This window comes from Aquarana catesbeiana, linkage group LG03, assembly GCF_042186555.1.
Source record: "Aquarana catesbeiana isolate 2022-GZ linkage group LG03, ASM4218655v1, whole genome shotgun sequence".
In the NCBI taxonomy this organism is placed as follows: Eukaryota; Metazoa; Chordata; class Amphibia; order Anura; family Ranidae; genus Aquarana; species Aquarana catesbeiana.
Genome location: NC_133326.1, coordinates 502897644 through 502914750, shown reverse-complemented (window position 1 = coordinate 502914750; position 17107 = coordinate 502897644). Strand labels below are relative to the sequence as shown.

The window sequence follows — 17107 nt, the reverse complement described above, 5'->3', positions numbered from 1 at the left end:
GGAACTTGACCCGGCGGGGATGGGCTGTCTCTCTGTCCGGGGTTCTCGGCTCTTGATTGGATAGATTGATAGCAGCGCAGCCATTGGCTCCCGCTGCTGTCAATCAAATCTAATGATGCGGGGCCAAGTCATACATTTGGTGGCTATAGACGCCGAATGCTGGACTCGGGAACGCGCCCGCAAGGTAACCCCCCCAGGAGAGCGCTTCTCCTAGGGGGTTATCTGATGTGGAGAGGAGCCGAGTGAGCCGCTGGGGGACCCCGGAACAGGATGTTCAGGGCCACTCTGTGCAAACGAGCTGCACAGAGGAGGTAAGTATGACATGTTCTTTAAAGAAAGAAACGAACCCTTACAACCACTTTAATGACAAGCAGCCTAGATGTTGCACAATATTATCTTTAGAGCAAGAGATTCAGCATTCCCAGCCCTGTGTTTTTGGTTGTTTCACAAAGCAGAAATTCCAGATCATCCCTTTCCTGAAATACAGCATTGGCATGTTTGTCTTACACGAATACTGGTTATGCAATTGTTTCTGTCATATTACAGTGCCTTGAAAAAGTTTTCATACCCCTTTTTAAATTTTCCACATTCTGTCATGTTACAACCAAAAACGTAAATGTATTTTATTGGGATTTTATGTGATAGACCAACACAAAGTGGCACATAATTGTGAAGTGGAAGGAAAATGATAAATAGTTTTTAATTTTTTTTACAAATAAATATGTGAAAAGTGTGGTGTATTCAGCCCCCCTGAGTCAATACTTTGTAGAACCAGCTTTCACTGCAATTACAGCTACAAGTCTTTTTGGGGATGTCTCTACCAGCTTTGCACATCTAGAGAGTGACATTTCTGCCCATTTTTCTTTGCAAAAATATCTCAAGCTCTGTCAGATTGGATGGAGAGCATCTGTGAACAGCAGTTTTCAAGTCTTGTCACACATTCTCAATTGGATTTAGGTCTGGACTTTGACTGGGCCATTCTAACGCATGAATATGCTTTGATCTAAACCATTCCATTGTAGGTCTGGCTGTGTTTAGTGTCGTCGTCCTGCTGGAAGGTGAACCTCTGCCCCAGTCTCAAGTCTTTTACAGACTCTAACAGGTTTTCTTCTAAGATTTCCCTGTATTTAGCTCCATCCATCTTCCCATCAACTTTGACCAGCTTTTCTGTCCCTGCTGAAGAAAAGCATCCCCAAAACATGATGCTGCCACCACCATGTTTCACGGTAGGGATGGTGTGTTCAGGGTGATGTGCAGTGTTATGGGGCGTACACACGGTCGGACTTTGTTCGGACATTCCGACAACAAAATCCTAGTATTTTTTCCGACGGATGTTGGCTCAAACTTGTCTTGCATACACACGGTCACACAAAGTTGTCGTAAAATCCGATCGTTCTAAACGCGGTGACGTAAAACATGTACGTCGGGTCTATAAACGGGGCAGTGGCCAATAGCTTTCATCCCTTTATTTATTCTGAGCATGCTTGGCACTTTGTCCGTCGGATTTGTGTAAACACGATCGGAATTTCCGACAACGGATTTTGTTGTCGGAAAATTTTATCTCCTGCTCTCCAACTTTGTGTGTCGGAAAATCCGATGGAAAATGTCCGATGGAGCCCACACACGGTCGGAATTTCCGACAACACGCTCCGATCGGACATTTTCCATTGGAAAATCCGACCGTGTGTACGGGGCATTAGTTTTCCGCCACACATAGCGTTTTGCTTTTAGTCCAGATGCTTTTTGGTCAGATGAGACCAATTTTGGTCTCATCTGACCAGAGCACCTTCTTCCACATGTTTGCTGTGTCCCCCACATGGCTTCTCGCAAACTGCAAACGGGACTTCTTATGGCCTTTCTTTCAACAATGGCTTTCTTCTTGCCACTCTTCCATACAGGCCAGATTTGTGGAATGCACGACTAATAGTTGTCCTGTGAACAGATTCTCCCACCTGAGCTGTGGATCTCTACAGCTCCTCCAGAGTTACCATGGGCCTCTTGGCTGCTTCTCTGATTAATGCTTTCCTTGCACGGCCATGTCTTGGTAGGTTTGCAGTTGTGCCATACTCTTTCCATTTTCAGTTGGTGGATGTTCAAATCTTGGGATATTTTTTATACCCTAACCCTGCTTTAAATTTCACATCTTTATCCCTGACCTGTCTGGTGTGTTTCTTGGCCTTGGCCATGATGCTGTTTGTACACTAATGTTCTCTAACAAACCTCTGAGGGCTTGAAAGAACAGCTTTATTTATACTGAAATTAAATTACACACAGGTGCACTAATTAGGTGACTTCTGAAGGCAATTTGTTCCACTAGATTTTCCTTAGGAATATCAGAGTAAAGGGGGCTAAATACAAATGCACACCACACTTTTCAGATATTTATTTGTAAAAAAATGTGAAAACCATTTATCATTTTCCTTCCACTTCACAATTATGTGCCAACTTGTGTTGGTCTATCACATAAAATCCCCCCCCAAAAAATGTTTACGTTTTTTAGTTGTAACATGACAAAATTTGGAAAATGTCAAGGGGTATGAATACTTTTTCAAGGCACTGCATTTACCGGATATCAACAAAAATTGCACAAATTTCAAATTTTAAGCAATAAAGTAAAAATTCCACAAATCTGGTCTTGAAGAAGGCAATCTAACGATTGTTATGTGCTTTGTATAGGCAAAGCAGAGGTTTATTTTAAAATGTATCTAAACCCAGAAATAAAATATAATGGTGTATTACAGCTTAACTGCTTCAATAATGGGTACTTTTACCCCCTTCCTGCCCAGGCCAATTTTCAGCTTTCAGCGCTGTCGCACTTCTAATGACAATTGAGCGGTCATGCAGCGCTGTGCACAAACACAATTTTTATAGTTTTTAGACTGATAGAGCTTACTTTTGGTGGTATTTAATCACCACTGGGTTTTTTATTTTTTGCTAAAAAAACAAAAAAAAGACCGGAAATTAAAAAAAAAAAAAAAAAAAAAAAAAGATTTTCTTAGTTTCTGTTATAAAATTTTGTGAGTAAGTAATTTTTCTCCTTCACTGATGTGCACTCCTGAGGCTGCACTGATGAGGTGGCACTGATGAGGAGGCACTAATATGCGGCACTGAGAGGCGGCACTGATTGGCATCGCTGCTGGGCACTGACTGGCAACTTTAAGTTGCACATTAGCTGTCTGGGGAACTGTGTGAATGCTTTTGCAAAGTAAATTTTTTGACAACTTCCTTTGCTTTGCTGACTTGCTTAGAATATTGTTTTTTAGCAAAAATTATCTTATGTTGTATTTTATCAAACTCTTTAGCATCTTTTTCCCTGCTATAGATGTTAGACTTGCAGGTCTGTATTTACTTGGTAAAGACTTTGATCCCTTTTTAAATATAGGCACTACAGTGGTCTGGTGCAGATCCATTGGTACCACGCCAATCATTACACGTACACAGTTTAGAGGGATATGCATTGTTCATAGTTCATGTCTGAGGTTTACAACCACTTTAACTGCTTCCCAACCGCCTCACGTAGATATACTGCGGCAGAAGGGCACGTACAGGCAGATTAACGTACCTGTACGTTGCTCTTTAAGAGGCGGCTTGAGGGCGCGCGCGCCCGCTGGGAGCTACGTGAGCGTGATCGCGTGTCCCGCGGACCCCATGTGATTGGGAGCGGCGATCAATGTAGTGTCACACACAGCCCCTCCCCCTCACAGTTAGAATCACTCCCTAGGACACACTTAACCCCTACAGCACCATCTAGTGGTTAACCCCTTCACTGCCAGTGACATTTTTACAGTAATCGATGCAATTTTTTAGCATTGATCTCTGTATTAATGCCAGTGGTTCCAAAAATGTGTCAAAATTGTCCAATGTGTCCGCCATAATGTCGCAGTCATAATAAAAATCGCAGATCGTCGCCATTACTAGTAAAAAAAAAATTATTACTAAAAATGCCATAAAACTATCCCCTATTTTGTAGACGCTATAACTTTTGCGCAAACCAATCAATAAACGCTTATTGCAATTTTTTTTTTTTTTACCAAAAATATGTAGAAGAATACATATCGGCCTAAACTGAGGGGAAATTTATTATAGCAAAAAGTAAAAAATAATGCGTTTTTTTTCAAAATTGTTGCCCTTTTTTTTGTTTATAGCGCAAATAATAAAAAAAGCAGAGGTGATCAAATACCACCAAAAGAAAGCTCTATTTGTGGGAAAAAGGACGTCAATTTTGTTTGGGAGCCACGTCACACGACAGCGCAATTGTCAGTTAAAGCGACGCAGTGCCGAATCGCAAAAAGTGCTCTGGTCATTTTGGCCACCAAAATGGTTAATGTGTTCAGTTTAGGGTTCACAACTACTTTGAAGATATGCGTCGTCCGTATGCTTGCATACACGGTTAATATTCTAAAAAAAGGTTACAGGATGTTCTTTAAATGCTCACATTTCTGTTAAACTTTCTCTTCTTGGGTTTCCTAGTTTGCAGCCTGTTATCTCTTGTACACAATGTTCCCCGGTGGTCTGCGTTTCCTTTTGTTGGCCTCTCGTATACAGACTAGGTTAGTCAGCCTGGCCACACTTCCCCATTGTGCAATCTTGTAGTTTTCTTAGTGGGATCAGCAGTGTTCTCTGACACTGACTCATTGTTCTGTGTATCACCTATATTAACAGTGGCAGGGATTGTGTGCTATGTGAATCGGCTTGGGGTTTTCTCATCTTGCCTGTAGACTGGTTTAACCTTGTGACTAGATACTAGAAATCAGCCTGGTCATCGAGGAACAAGCCTTTCAGTAAACAGGGCTGTATTTCCAATTCCTCCTGTACTCGGCTCTCATCAGTGAAGCAGTCTACCAATCAGACTCTATTTTTTTTCTCATCAGCAATGCTACATACATATAGAATTCTAAATTTGATAACCAGGACATCTGAAATAGGATGCTTTTAGCCTTTGAGCCCACCGGCAGGCTATAGTAGTGAAAAGATGCTGCTAAAGTCACTAGTAATTAATCACTAAGTGATCATTTACACCTAAACATTGTTTTTTTTTTGTGCCTAAAGCCAGGTACACACTAATGCCGCGTACACACGAGCGGACTTTACGGCAGACTTTGCCCGGTGGACGGGATTTCGTCGGACAATTCGATCGTGTGTGGACTCCAGCGGACTTTGTTTTCTCAAAAGTTGGACGGACCTAGAAATGAAACATGTTTCAAATCTATCCGACGGACTCTAGTGCGGTCGAAAAGTCCGCTCGTCTGTATGCTAGTCCGACTGACAAAAAGCCACGCTAGGGCAGCTATTGGCTACTGGCTATGAACTTCCTTGTTTTAGTCCGGTCGTACGTCATCATGTACGAATTAGACGGACTTTGGTTGATTGTGTGTAGGCAAGTCCGTTCATTCAGAAAGTCCGTCGAAGTCCGCCGGGCAAAGTCTGCCATAAAGTCCGCTCGTGTGTACGCGGCATATGAGTTTTTTTGTTGTGTTGGACGAAAAAAACCTGTCAGCTCCGGTCAGGTCCGAGCCACTGTACTACTACTAACTATGCAAAGTTAGTGCAGCGATCTACCCCACTGAGCTGTAGTGTTCGGCCCCCCTGCCAGAGCACTCCGATCAGCACTCTCTGCCATTGGCTGAAAGCGCTGATCGGGAGTTGGTCGGCTACTGGTTTTCCAGCATGCTTGTCCAACAGAAGCCGCCAGACAAAGAAACCAATGGATCGTCCTCACTAAATAGGGTCTTGTGACTCTGTATACAGTCCTTATACCTTTTCACCTTCAGATCTGCTGATGACTTAAATATTGTAAGTTTAATGCTTCCTCCGCTTATCTGCAGTCATAGACATTAGCCCATGAGTGCCTTGGGTGCATTTGGCTGATGAAAGATAGCTAAAACTGTGATGGGTGAGGCTAAGGCCGGTGGGCTGTAGAATAGTGCAGATTGTCGAATAATGCCTCCGACGATCTGCACATGAGCAGACAGACAGAACACCGGACACTGAGGATTACAGCGTATACTGGTAACCGTGGGCAACACTTCCCTGCCACCTACATTCCCACCCACCCAACAAATAGAACCTCTTCACCCAATCACCAATAGGAACGCAGGCTCATCCGCTCCCCTCTGCTGACAACAGGGAGTGGCGAGCTGTGATTGGCTGCCTTTGTGGCTCAGCTATTCCTGTTGTATTATACCAGTGTTCTGTCGATTACCTCCGTGCTTTGCTGATCATCGGATAATGCCTCAGACGATCTCCGCATGTGTAGTGTTCACGTTGATCAGCTGGCGTGACGTTACGTTACTGTTACCGCACTACGACAGAACATACAAGGAGCGAATTCGCTCGATCTCCCCATCAACACAGCCGTCCTTACCAGAAGAAGAAAGTCATTATTGCTAGCGGCTGTAGCAGCCGGTAGCGATAATCGCAAGAGAATCCATCAGGCTGGTTGTAACCAAGTTAATCAATCTATCAACTTGGTACTTTCTGCCTGCTCATTAACAGTTCAAATCTCGGCCAGTTCAGCAGAAACTGGCCGAGATTCGAACCGTGTATGGCCGGTCTAAGGGCCAGTATAAAAAGCCAATCAAGAGGTTGAACCCGACCTGCCTTAAGCTGTACAAAAAAATGATCCATTTGAGATGCATTTCACTTTGTTTGGCATAAGGCAGCCCAGATACAGCGCCTTGTGGAAAATTTCAAGGAGTGTGAATACTTTTACATTTTGTCATGTTACAACCAAAAACCTAAATGTATTTGGGATTTTATGTGATAGACCAACACAAAGTGGCACATAGGAGACAAGGAAAATGATAAATGGTTTTCACGTTTTTTCAATATGCGAAAAGTGTGGCGTGCATTTGTATTCAGCCCCCCTGAATCTATACTTTGTAGAACCACCTTTCACTGCAATTACAGCTGCAAGTATTTTTGGGGATGTCTCTACCAGCTTTGCACATCTAGAGAGTGACATTTTTGCCTATTCTTCTTTGCAAAATCTCTCAAGCTCTGTCAGATTGGATGAAGAGCGTCTGAGAACAGAAAATTTTAAATTCTTGCCACAGACTCTCAATTTGATTTAGATCTGGACTTTGACTGGGCCATTCTAACACATGAATATGCTTTGATCTAAAACATTGCATTGTAGATCTGGCTGTATGTTTAGGCTCGTTGTCCTGCTGGAAGAAGAACCTCCGTCCCAGTCTCAGGTCTTTTGCAGACTCTAACAGGTTTTCTTCTAAGATTGCCCTGTATTTGGCTCCATTCATCTTCCCGTAAACTCTGACCAGCTTCCCTGTCCCTGCTGAAGAAAAGCATCCGCACAACATGATGCTGCCACCACCATGTTTCACGGTGGGGATGGTGTGTTCAGGATGATGTGCAGGATTAGTTTTCTGCCACACGTTGCATTTTGCTTTTAGGCCAGAAAGTTGAATTTTGGTCTCATCTGACCAGAGCACCTTCTTTCACATGTTTTCTGTGTCCTCCACATGGCTTCTCGCAAACTGCAAACAGGACTTCTTATGGCTTTCTTTCAACAATGACTTTCTTCTTGCCACTCTTCCATACAGGCCAGATTTGTGGAGTGCATGACTAATAGTTGTCCTGTAGACAGATTCTCCCACCTGAGCTGTGGATCTCTGCAGCTCCTCCAGGGTTACCATGGGCCTTGGTTCTTGCTTCTCTGATTTAATGCTCTCCTTGCCCGGCCTGTCAGTTTAGGTGGACGGCCATGTCTTGGTAGTTTTGCAGTTGTGCCATACTCTGTCCGTTTTCGGATGATGGATTGAACAGTGCTCCGTGAGATGTTCAGAGCTTGGGATATTTTTTTATAACCTAACCCTGCTTTAAACTTCTCCACAACTTTATCCCTGATCTGTCTGGTGTGTTCCTTGGCCTTCATGATGCTGTTTGTTCTTTTTGATTGGAAACAATTCTCTCTAACCATTTTATTTATAGGGACTTCACGTCAGCTGTATTTAGATTCATTTTTTGATGCAATATTGGTTTTTATGTGACCTCTGGTTGCACATTATAGTGGAATATTAATTGTTTAGACTTTATCTATACCTGGAGTTCCTAATTTTGGACCTTCCTGGTATGGTGAGAGTTGCACATATTTAGTTTTTTAAGTTTTTAACATAGTTAAGCGCCGCATTTGATTACTTAATTATCTATTTAGTTTGTTCTTTAAGGTTCTCTAACAAACCTCTGAGGGCTTCACAGAACAGCTGTATTTATACTGAGATTAAATTAGACACAGATGTACTCTATTTACTAATTAGGTGACTTCTGAAGGCAATTGGTTCCACTAGATTTTAGTTAGGGGTATCAGAGTAAAGGGGGCTGGACACAAATGCACGCCACACTTTTCAGATATTTGTAAAGAAATTTGAAAACCATTTATCATTTTCCTTCCACTTCACAATTATGTGCCACTTTGTGTTGGTCTATCACATAAAATCCCAATAAAATACATTTACGTTTTTGGTTGTAACATGAGAAAATGTGGAACATTTCAAGGGGGATGAATACTTTTTCAAGGCACTGTAACTCATATATTTGTCCTCTCTTTTTAAGAAAACCTTTCCTGAGAGAAACATGGTGGTTGCCATTGCTAGTCATTTGGCTATCATGCTCGCCCTCTATCTTCAGTAGTTTGAGTCACTAACCCAGACCAAATATGCAGATCAGGACTTAAAAGAGGAGCTTCAGCCAGGTTTCCTTAAAGTGGTGTTCCAGCCGAAATTATACTTCTTAAATAAAAATACCCCTATAATACACAAGCTTAATGTATTCTAGTAAAGTTAGTCTGTAAACTAAGGTCTGTTTTGTTAGTTTATAGCAGTAGTTTGTTATTTTATAAACTTACAGCAGGCCGTGGCCATCCTAAGTCTGGGCATCTGAAGCCAGACTGTATTTCTTCCTGGATCTCATCCTTGCAGATCTCGCACATGCTCAGTGCAGCACAAGCAGTGTAATAGGTTTCAGGTCAGGTTTCCATAGCAACGGCAGTGTCAGAGGAAGTTGCCGCCCCTTCCCAGAAGGCATTGCAAACAGGAAATGATGCGATGGGCCGCAGCCAGGGAGGAGGAAGTGGAAAAATGAATACAGCAGATATACAGTAAGTGCTGAGAATTTTTTTTTTTAAATATCCAATTCCTTTACAGTGCACAGTTTTGTGAGGGATGCTGAAGAGTTGTAAAAGTGGGTGGAACTCCACTTTAAGTTAAACGTCAGCAGTTACAAAAACTGTAGCTGCTTACTTTAAATAAACAGACATTCAACTGTCCAAAGCTCCATCCGGACTGGGGCTGGTTCTTCATGGGTTTTCAGGTCCCTGGTGCCAGCATGGTAACTGGGAAGCTGATAGGAGTCATTTCCGGCTCCCCACTGTGCCTGAGTGAGCTGCTCTGTGCCTTGTGAATGGACCCACAGCATTTTAAGGGTGTTGGCGAACTCTAAACTAGGTACCCGCTAGGTCCCCGAAGAAAAGCGGAACTTCATCCAAAAGGGGTAACCCCGACTTTCCTGTTTTTACATACTGGGTCTAAGTCAGTGGCTCAGACAGTACTGAAACCAAACGGTTAGCATAGTTGCCAGACTACTTTTCTTTTTTTAATGCATCAGCCCCATGGGGTTTTAAAAAACTTTTGCTGTGCTCTCTAGCTTGCCCTGTACATATAGAACATATTTTAGGTCAGTGAACATCACCGTAACATCATTAGACTTCAACAAAACGAATGACCTCCTAAACCATCTGAAGCTAAAACATAATCTGTATGTACTTCCCATATTTCCCACAAGGGGGCGATGAAATTCCTAGTTTCTCACATCCAGACTTGTTTTCAAAGTTTCTGAGAACTTCTTGGAGCTTATTGTTTTTTTATGTTTTTATTTTTTTTTTTTTTTATGGAAAATTTATAAGAAAATCTGATGTCCTAGATCTCAGGCTCAATATAGTGGCTTTTAAAGGCTTTTTAAGCTAAAAAAAGAACTCTACCCAAAAACTTTCAAATTCCTATGTTTGTGAAGGTTGAGTGTAAAATTCTAATTCCCAATTATTATTACTACATTATTAAATATGAAAAAATGTAAATAGAAAGAATTGCTGCAGCAGTCCGATGACAGATAAGATGCAGACATGCGATCCCAGCTCTTGTTGCGCAGGTCCAGAACTTTTTTTTTTTGTATTCTTTATTTTGGTGCAGCAAACAGTATATTACAATTATAACATACATACAGTCATAGATGACAAAAGTAAGAAACGGGCATAGAACCGAGAAAGCCTAAGGCGGTAAACACATTGAATAGACCAAGATGAAATATCTTTTTGAAAAGCCTGGAATATGTATGAGGCTGTCCCTGACTTTTGCTCAGGAGAAGAGAGACCAGATCTGGGTTTTAAATTAGGAAATAGTTGTATGACTTTTACATATTGTATGGTAAATTAGTGTTTTAAAAAAATTTGTGTTTTTTACATTGCAAATATTTCTAAAATTCAACCAGTTGTTTTTTTCAACAAATGATCATCACAGTTTCGAGTTACCGTAGCGATGGGGAAAGTTGGGTTTTTGCATGACTTTACAAAGATAATATATGACTTATTTATTATGAAATTAAATATTGTTCCTCTTACGTACTGAAGTTCTTTCTCTTGGCTAGCACCCTGGTTTGTCTTGTTCATAAGGGAACATTAAGAGTGAAAGATAACTTTTTTTTTAGCGGGGTACATAGAAGCCCCATGTACCTTCCAGCTGTGAATTTAGAAAGGGACACCAGATACAGTGTATGCCCTACATAAAAAATGTCTGTGTAATTAAGATACACTATATTACCAAAAGTATTGGGATGCCTGCCTTTTACGTGCACATGAACTTTAGTGGCATCCCAGTCTAATGCCCTGTACACACGATAGGATTTTCCGATGGAAAATGTGTGATAGGACCTTGTTGTCGGAAATTCCGACCGTGTGTGGGCTCCATCACACATTTTCTATAGGAATTTCCGACACACAAAGTTTGAGAGCTTGCTATAAAATTTTCCGAAAACAAAATCCGTTGTCGGAAAATCCAATCGTGTGTACACAAATCCGACACACAAAGTGCCACGCATGCTCAGAATAAATTAAGAGACAAAAGCTATTGGCTACTGGCCCATTTATAGTCCTGACATACGTGTTTTACGTCACCGCATTCTGTACGATCGGATTTTCCGACAACTTTGTGCGACCATGTGTATGCAAGACAAGTTTGAGCCAACATCCATCAGAAAAAATCCATGGATTTTGTTGTCGGAATGTCCGATCAATGTCCGACAGTGTGTACAGGGCATTAGTCTGTAGGGTTCAATATTGAGTTGGCCCACCCTTTACAGCTATAACAGCTTCAACTCTTCTGGGAAGGCTGTCCACAAGGTTTAGGAGTGTGTCTATGGGAATGTTTGATCATTCTTCCAGTGCATTTGTGAGGTGAGGCACTGATGTTGGACGAAAAGGCCTGGCTCACAGTCTCTGCTCTAATTCATCCCAAAGGTGTTCTATCGGGTTGAGATCAGGACTCGCTCATCCATGTCTTCATGGACCTTGCTTTGCGTCCAAATAATTTGGTGGAGGGGGGATTATGGTGTGAGGTTGTTTTTCAGGGGTTGGGCTTGGCTCCTTAGTTCCAGTGAAGGGAACTCTTAAAGCGGAAGTAAACCCATCCATAAAACAGTTTAGTTTCCGGCATGTGCCGGAAATGTAACACTCCCATTGGTTGTGCTCTCAACCAAACTGTCAAACCATCCAATGGCTGGTGTCATAACTGATCACATGTGCAGCATCATGGCAGTTGTAGATTAAACAGAGGCAAAGATGGCAGCTTTCTTGGCTGAAAACGATAGCAGGGTTTACTTACACTTTAAGATGTCAGCATACCAATACATTTTGGATAATTTCATGCTCCCAACTTTGTAGGAACAGTTTGGGGTTGGCCACTTCCTGTTCCAACATGACTGTGCACCAGTGCACAAAGCAAGGTCCATAAAGACATGGATGAGCAAGTTTGGGGTGGAGGAACCTGATTGGCCTGGAGTCCTGACCTCAATGCGATATGTACCTTGCTTTGTGCAATGGTCAAATCATTTGGTAGAAGGGGGATTATGGTACATTTTGGACAATTTAATGCTCTCAACTTTGTGGGAACAGTTTGGGGATGGCCCCTTCCTGTTTCAACATGACTACGGAGTACGCACTAGTGCACAAAGCAAGATCTATAAAGACCCGATAGAATACCTTTAGGATGAATTGGAGCGGAGACTATGAGTCAGGTCTTTTTATCCAACATCAGTGCCTGACCTCACAAATGCGCTTCTGGAACAATGGTCAAACATTCCCATAGACACACTCCTAAACCTTGTAGACAGCCTTCTTTGAAGCATTGAAGCTGTTATAGCTGCAAAGGGTGGGCCAACTCAATATTGAACCCTACAGACGAAGACTGGGATGCCATTAAAGGTCATGTGCGTGTAAAGGCAGGTGTCCCAAAACTTTTGACAATATAGTGAACATTGAAATTATTTGAACTGGCAAATGTTGGATTATTATTCAGATATTGCCTACAAATAAAGGTGATATACTTGAACAAATAACACATAAAAGTGGCATAATGTATTATATTTATTTTCATGATCTAAATCAGGAGTCTCCAAACTTTCAAAACAAAGGGCCAGTTTACTGGCCTTCAAACTTTAGGACATATATAGAAAACCATTATACAATACGCCCACAAGGAATCATTTCTCTTGAGCGGTGCAATTCCAGATTTTGACGCCAAAGGTGTGTGTACCTTTTCCACAGTACAGCATTACATCTATTGATATTTTTGTAGAATAAAAAAATGAAAGGCAAATTGTTCTTGTGTTCCTATTCAACAATATCATGCTGATCTGCAGGCACCGTTTGAGAGAAGTTCTAATTTTTGCCTGTTTATATATATTTTGAAAAAGGCCAACTATTTCCATGGGGTGTACTGAATTGTTCCTATGACCATATGTCTATTATTAAAGAGGGAAATTGCATTTTTTTTTTGGGGGGGGGGGGGGGGGGGTACTGCCTGTAAATGGCAGTGAAATGGATTGCAGTGAAATATGTACCAATACAATAAATCCCTTTGATCTGATTGGCTGTTGTGCTGATATCATGTATCAGGACCCTGGCCCGACTGTGCATCATGAAGACGACAACCTACATCATCACCTGCAGCGTATGGAAAGTTCACTGAACATGTTCGCAGAGGAATCTGACCATAACCGGCTTCTCAGTCACATAAGCCGCATGGTGTTGGAGTTTAACCGCCTGGCAAGCAAAGTGAACAAGAATGAGATGAGGACATCGGTATTACAGGTAGAAAATTAGGAAACCGCTCAAGCATAATAATGCCTTGTTGCAAATGAATAGTAATCATTTGTACAGTCATACTGAAAAGCCCAGTTGAAGTCGCCAAAATAAGCAATGAGCCAGGAAGACCTTGTACTTGCCGCCCCCGTGTTCATGGTCTTCCCTTCATTTTCCTGTAATTATTTGTACAGTCATACTTAAATGACGCGAGACTTGCCAGCTGGCTAATTCCAGCATTGGGGCTGCTGTACACCCCCCAACATACCTAAAACCACCATTGCATAGTTTTCACTGACAGGGGAATCATCCTCCTAAGTGAACCTTACTTAACCACCTCAATACCAGGCCAATTCTGACACTTTGCTCCTACATGTAAAAATCATCATTTTTTTGCTAGAAAATTACATAGAACCCCCAAACATTATATATGTTTTTTTAGCAAAGACCCTAGAGAATACAATGGCGGTTGTTGCAACTTTTTATCTCACACAGTATTTGCGCAGGAATTTTTCGAACGCGTTTTTTTGGGGAAAAAAACTGTTTTGTGTTTAAAAAAAAAACAAAACAGTAAAGTTAGCCCAATGTTTTTGCATTTTGTGAAAGATGAAGTTACGCCGAGTAAATAGATACCTAACATGTCACGCTTCAAAATTGCACACGCTCGTGGAATGGCGCCAATGTTCGGTACTTAAAAATCCCCATAGGCGACGCTTTAAATTTTTTTACTGGTTACATGTTTTGAGTTACAGAGGAGGTCTAGGGCCAAAATTATTGCTCTCGCTCCAACGTTCGCGGCGATACCTCACATGTATGGTTTGAACACCGTTTTCATATGTGGGCGGGACTTACGTATGCGTTCGCTTCTACGTGAGAGCACACGGGGACAGCGGCGCTTTAAAAAATTTTTTTTTTTTTTTTATTGTTAATTATATTTTATTTTTTTTTATTTTGACACTTTTTTGCAAAAAAAAAAAAATTGATCACTTTTATTCCTATTACAAGGAATGTAAACATCCCTTGTAATAGCAATATGACATGTCAGGTGCTCTTAATAGTGAGATATGGGGTCAAAAAAATAAAACGATCGCCGCTTCCAGGCCGAAGCGGCGCCGTTTTTTTGAATGGCGAGGCCGGGCGTGACATCATAACATCGCGCCTGGCCTCCGACGATCATAGAGACTCCGGGGACCATCTGGTCCGCCGGAAATCTCTATGATCTACATCCGGCGCCGGCGGATCCGCTATCCGACTCACCGATCGCTGAGGTGAGTCGGTAGAAGCACCGGAGGGCGGCGGGAGGGGGGGGACGTCCCCTCTCGCCTCCCATAGGAACGATCAAGCGGCGGAACGGCCGCTATGATCATTCCTATGGTGTAGAGATTCGCCGGCTGAAACCGGCAATATCTGAATGAAGTCTGTAACTACAGGCATCCTTCAGATATACCCGCCCAAAGCCCAGGACGTCATTTGACGGTGGGCGGTGGGCTAGTGGTTAAAGTGGAGCTCCGGCCTTATTTTTTAACTCACCCCTGTGATAGTTGCAGCTTATGCAATCTAAATTCAGCATATGCTGCATATGAAGACATTTTTTTTCTCCATTTGTTTATTTGTACTCATTGTACCCTCCAGATCCAGTGATCTTCCATCCTTAGTGTGGGCATCTAAAGCCCGCTCCGAATTTCCTCTGGGAAATGGTGCAGCTGACTACCCAGCGTGCACCTCCCAATCTCTCGCGCCTGCGCAGTGTGAACGAAGCGCAGCAGTGCACTTCAGGTTGCCCATTGACTCCTGGGATAGATGACACATTTATCCTAGGAGCCAATGGGCGGCCGGAAATGACGTACCTCGCCACAACGCGATACAGAGGAAGTAAAATGGAAAAGGGTAAAATGCTTTAAAAAAAAAAAAAAAAAAATTCTGAATATTTTAGGCAATGAGATCAGCAACTTCGGGGGCCAAACTCGAAATATAGGGTGGAACTCCGCTTAAATTTTTATGTTTAAAAGCTGAACTCCATTCACACTAAAATATATAAGCCCACTAAAAGGTAAAAAAAATCCAGCCTTTCCTCTATAATTACTTTTTTTTCCACCAGTAGATGTCTTCAGGCTTCTGGGTCGAATAACAGCTAGCATCATTCAAGCCACTTCCTCTGAGCCCAGGCTATCATAGGTCTGCCCCCAGTCTTTGACTTTACAGTGAAGGAGAAGCAGCACGTCATGAGCTCATCGTTCTGTCACTCTGCTTTCTATTCCTATCAGCATGCTCTTTGTCAGAACTGATTGGCTCCTTCTGCTGCTTCTCCCTATCACACTATAAGCTCAGCTTTACAGGGATTGCAAAAGGCTAAAATCAGGTAAAATTTAGGTACTTGCACTTAAAAAAATATTTATTGATGTATTAATGAATACAAAGCTGCATTCATTTGTCCTTTTTTTTGGCCTAGAGTTGTTGGCTGTTGTAGTACCATTAATGTACTGTTTTTATGCTTATGGAATCTGTACACAATGTACTCCATTGCCTCAATGAAAGTTATATTACAAATTTAAAGTCCTGCCTATGAAAAGACACAAACTATTATTATTTATTAGCCAAAAAAGCCTTTTCTGTACCCCTCTATGATTTAGTTTTTCTTTGCTATGGGGCCTGATTTTTGACTTGATGGTTAGGCTTAGAGGAAGTCGGGCTCAGTCAGTGGCTCAAGTTTACTTCAAGTCTGTAATGAAGTGTGATTTCATTCTGCATCTTATAGACCTTGTGTGAACAGCTGAGGAAAGAGAATGAAGACTTAAGATCTAAACTGGAGGTTGACTGGAACAAAAGGAGCCAGGTTGAGCAAGCTTTGAGGTAAGAGGCACCATATGTAGCCATGTCATCCAGTTATTTCCAAGACCCATGCTTCATAGAAGTATAGGCATATTTATAGGTCAAGAAGAACAAGTCATGTTCATATCTAAACTGTCCTCTTAAAGTGATTGTAAAGGTATTTTATTAACAAGAACGTCATACTTACCTTCTGAGCAGCTCCAATCCTCTTCTGGGTTACCCCACCGGCACTCCTGTCTCCTCCCCTCTTATCAGTGTCCCCATAGAAGCCGCTTACTATGAGGGCACTCGATTCAGCTCGATCCCAAACTGGGCTCTGTGTTTCCATTGACGCACAGAGCACGGCTTGGCCCCCACCCCCTGCTCCCTCCTCACAGGCTGTGATTGACAGCAGCAGGAGCCATTGGCTTCCACTGCTGCCACCATTTCCGGAGTTGAGAGAGACGCTGCTTTCAGGCACAGCACTGTATCGAGATCAGGCTCAGGCAAGTATTTAGGGGTGGCTGGGAGGGAGCTGAACGCAGAAGTTCTTTTCTTACATTAGTGGTATTAAACCCAAAAGCAAACATTTATTATATTGCAGCTTACCAATTTTTAGATGTGATGGCTGTGTTAGTTTCCTTTTTTAGGCTTTCTTTCTTTCTTCTGCTTTTAATCTGGTGATTCAGGCCAGAAAGTCAGTTGCTTTTCAAAAGCACAAGCTCTCCAGAAGAATGTATGAGTTTACATGGATGAGACAGACCATTAAACATTCTGGCAGGGGTGATTAAAATGATCAGCTTTTATTTATTCACGTAACAACCTTTATCCAAAAAGGAATAAAAACTGTTTGCTGTAATTCATTATAAATTGTGAGCTTGGCTTTAATTTGCTGGTATATGTAGCTTTTATAATGCATTTAACGCTATCCTT

General features: G+C 42.0%; 1 protein-coding gene across 4 annotated transcripts in view; it reads left to right on the top strand.

Moving 5' to 3' along the window:
• TNIP1 (TNFAIP3 interacting protein 1) overlaps positions 1–17107 on the top strand; it is a 111527-nt gene that overhangs the window by 49422 nt on the left and 44998 nt on the right. For 3 of the 4 annotated variants that reach the window (XM_073621105.1, XM_073621107.1, XM_073621106.1), the window contains exons 6-7: positions 13181–13375; positions 16122–16216. In XM_073621105.1, coding sequence (XP_073477206.1) covers positions 13181–13375; positions 16122–16216 — 290 coding nt within the window. The remainder of the gene's footprint in view (positions 1–13180; positions 13376–16121; positions 16217–17107) is intronic. The other variant, XM_073621108.1, reaches the window with a different exon arrangement.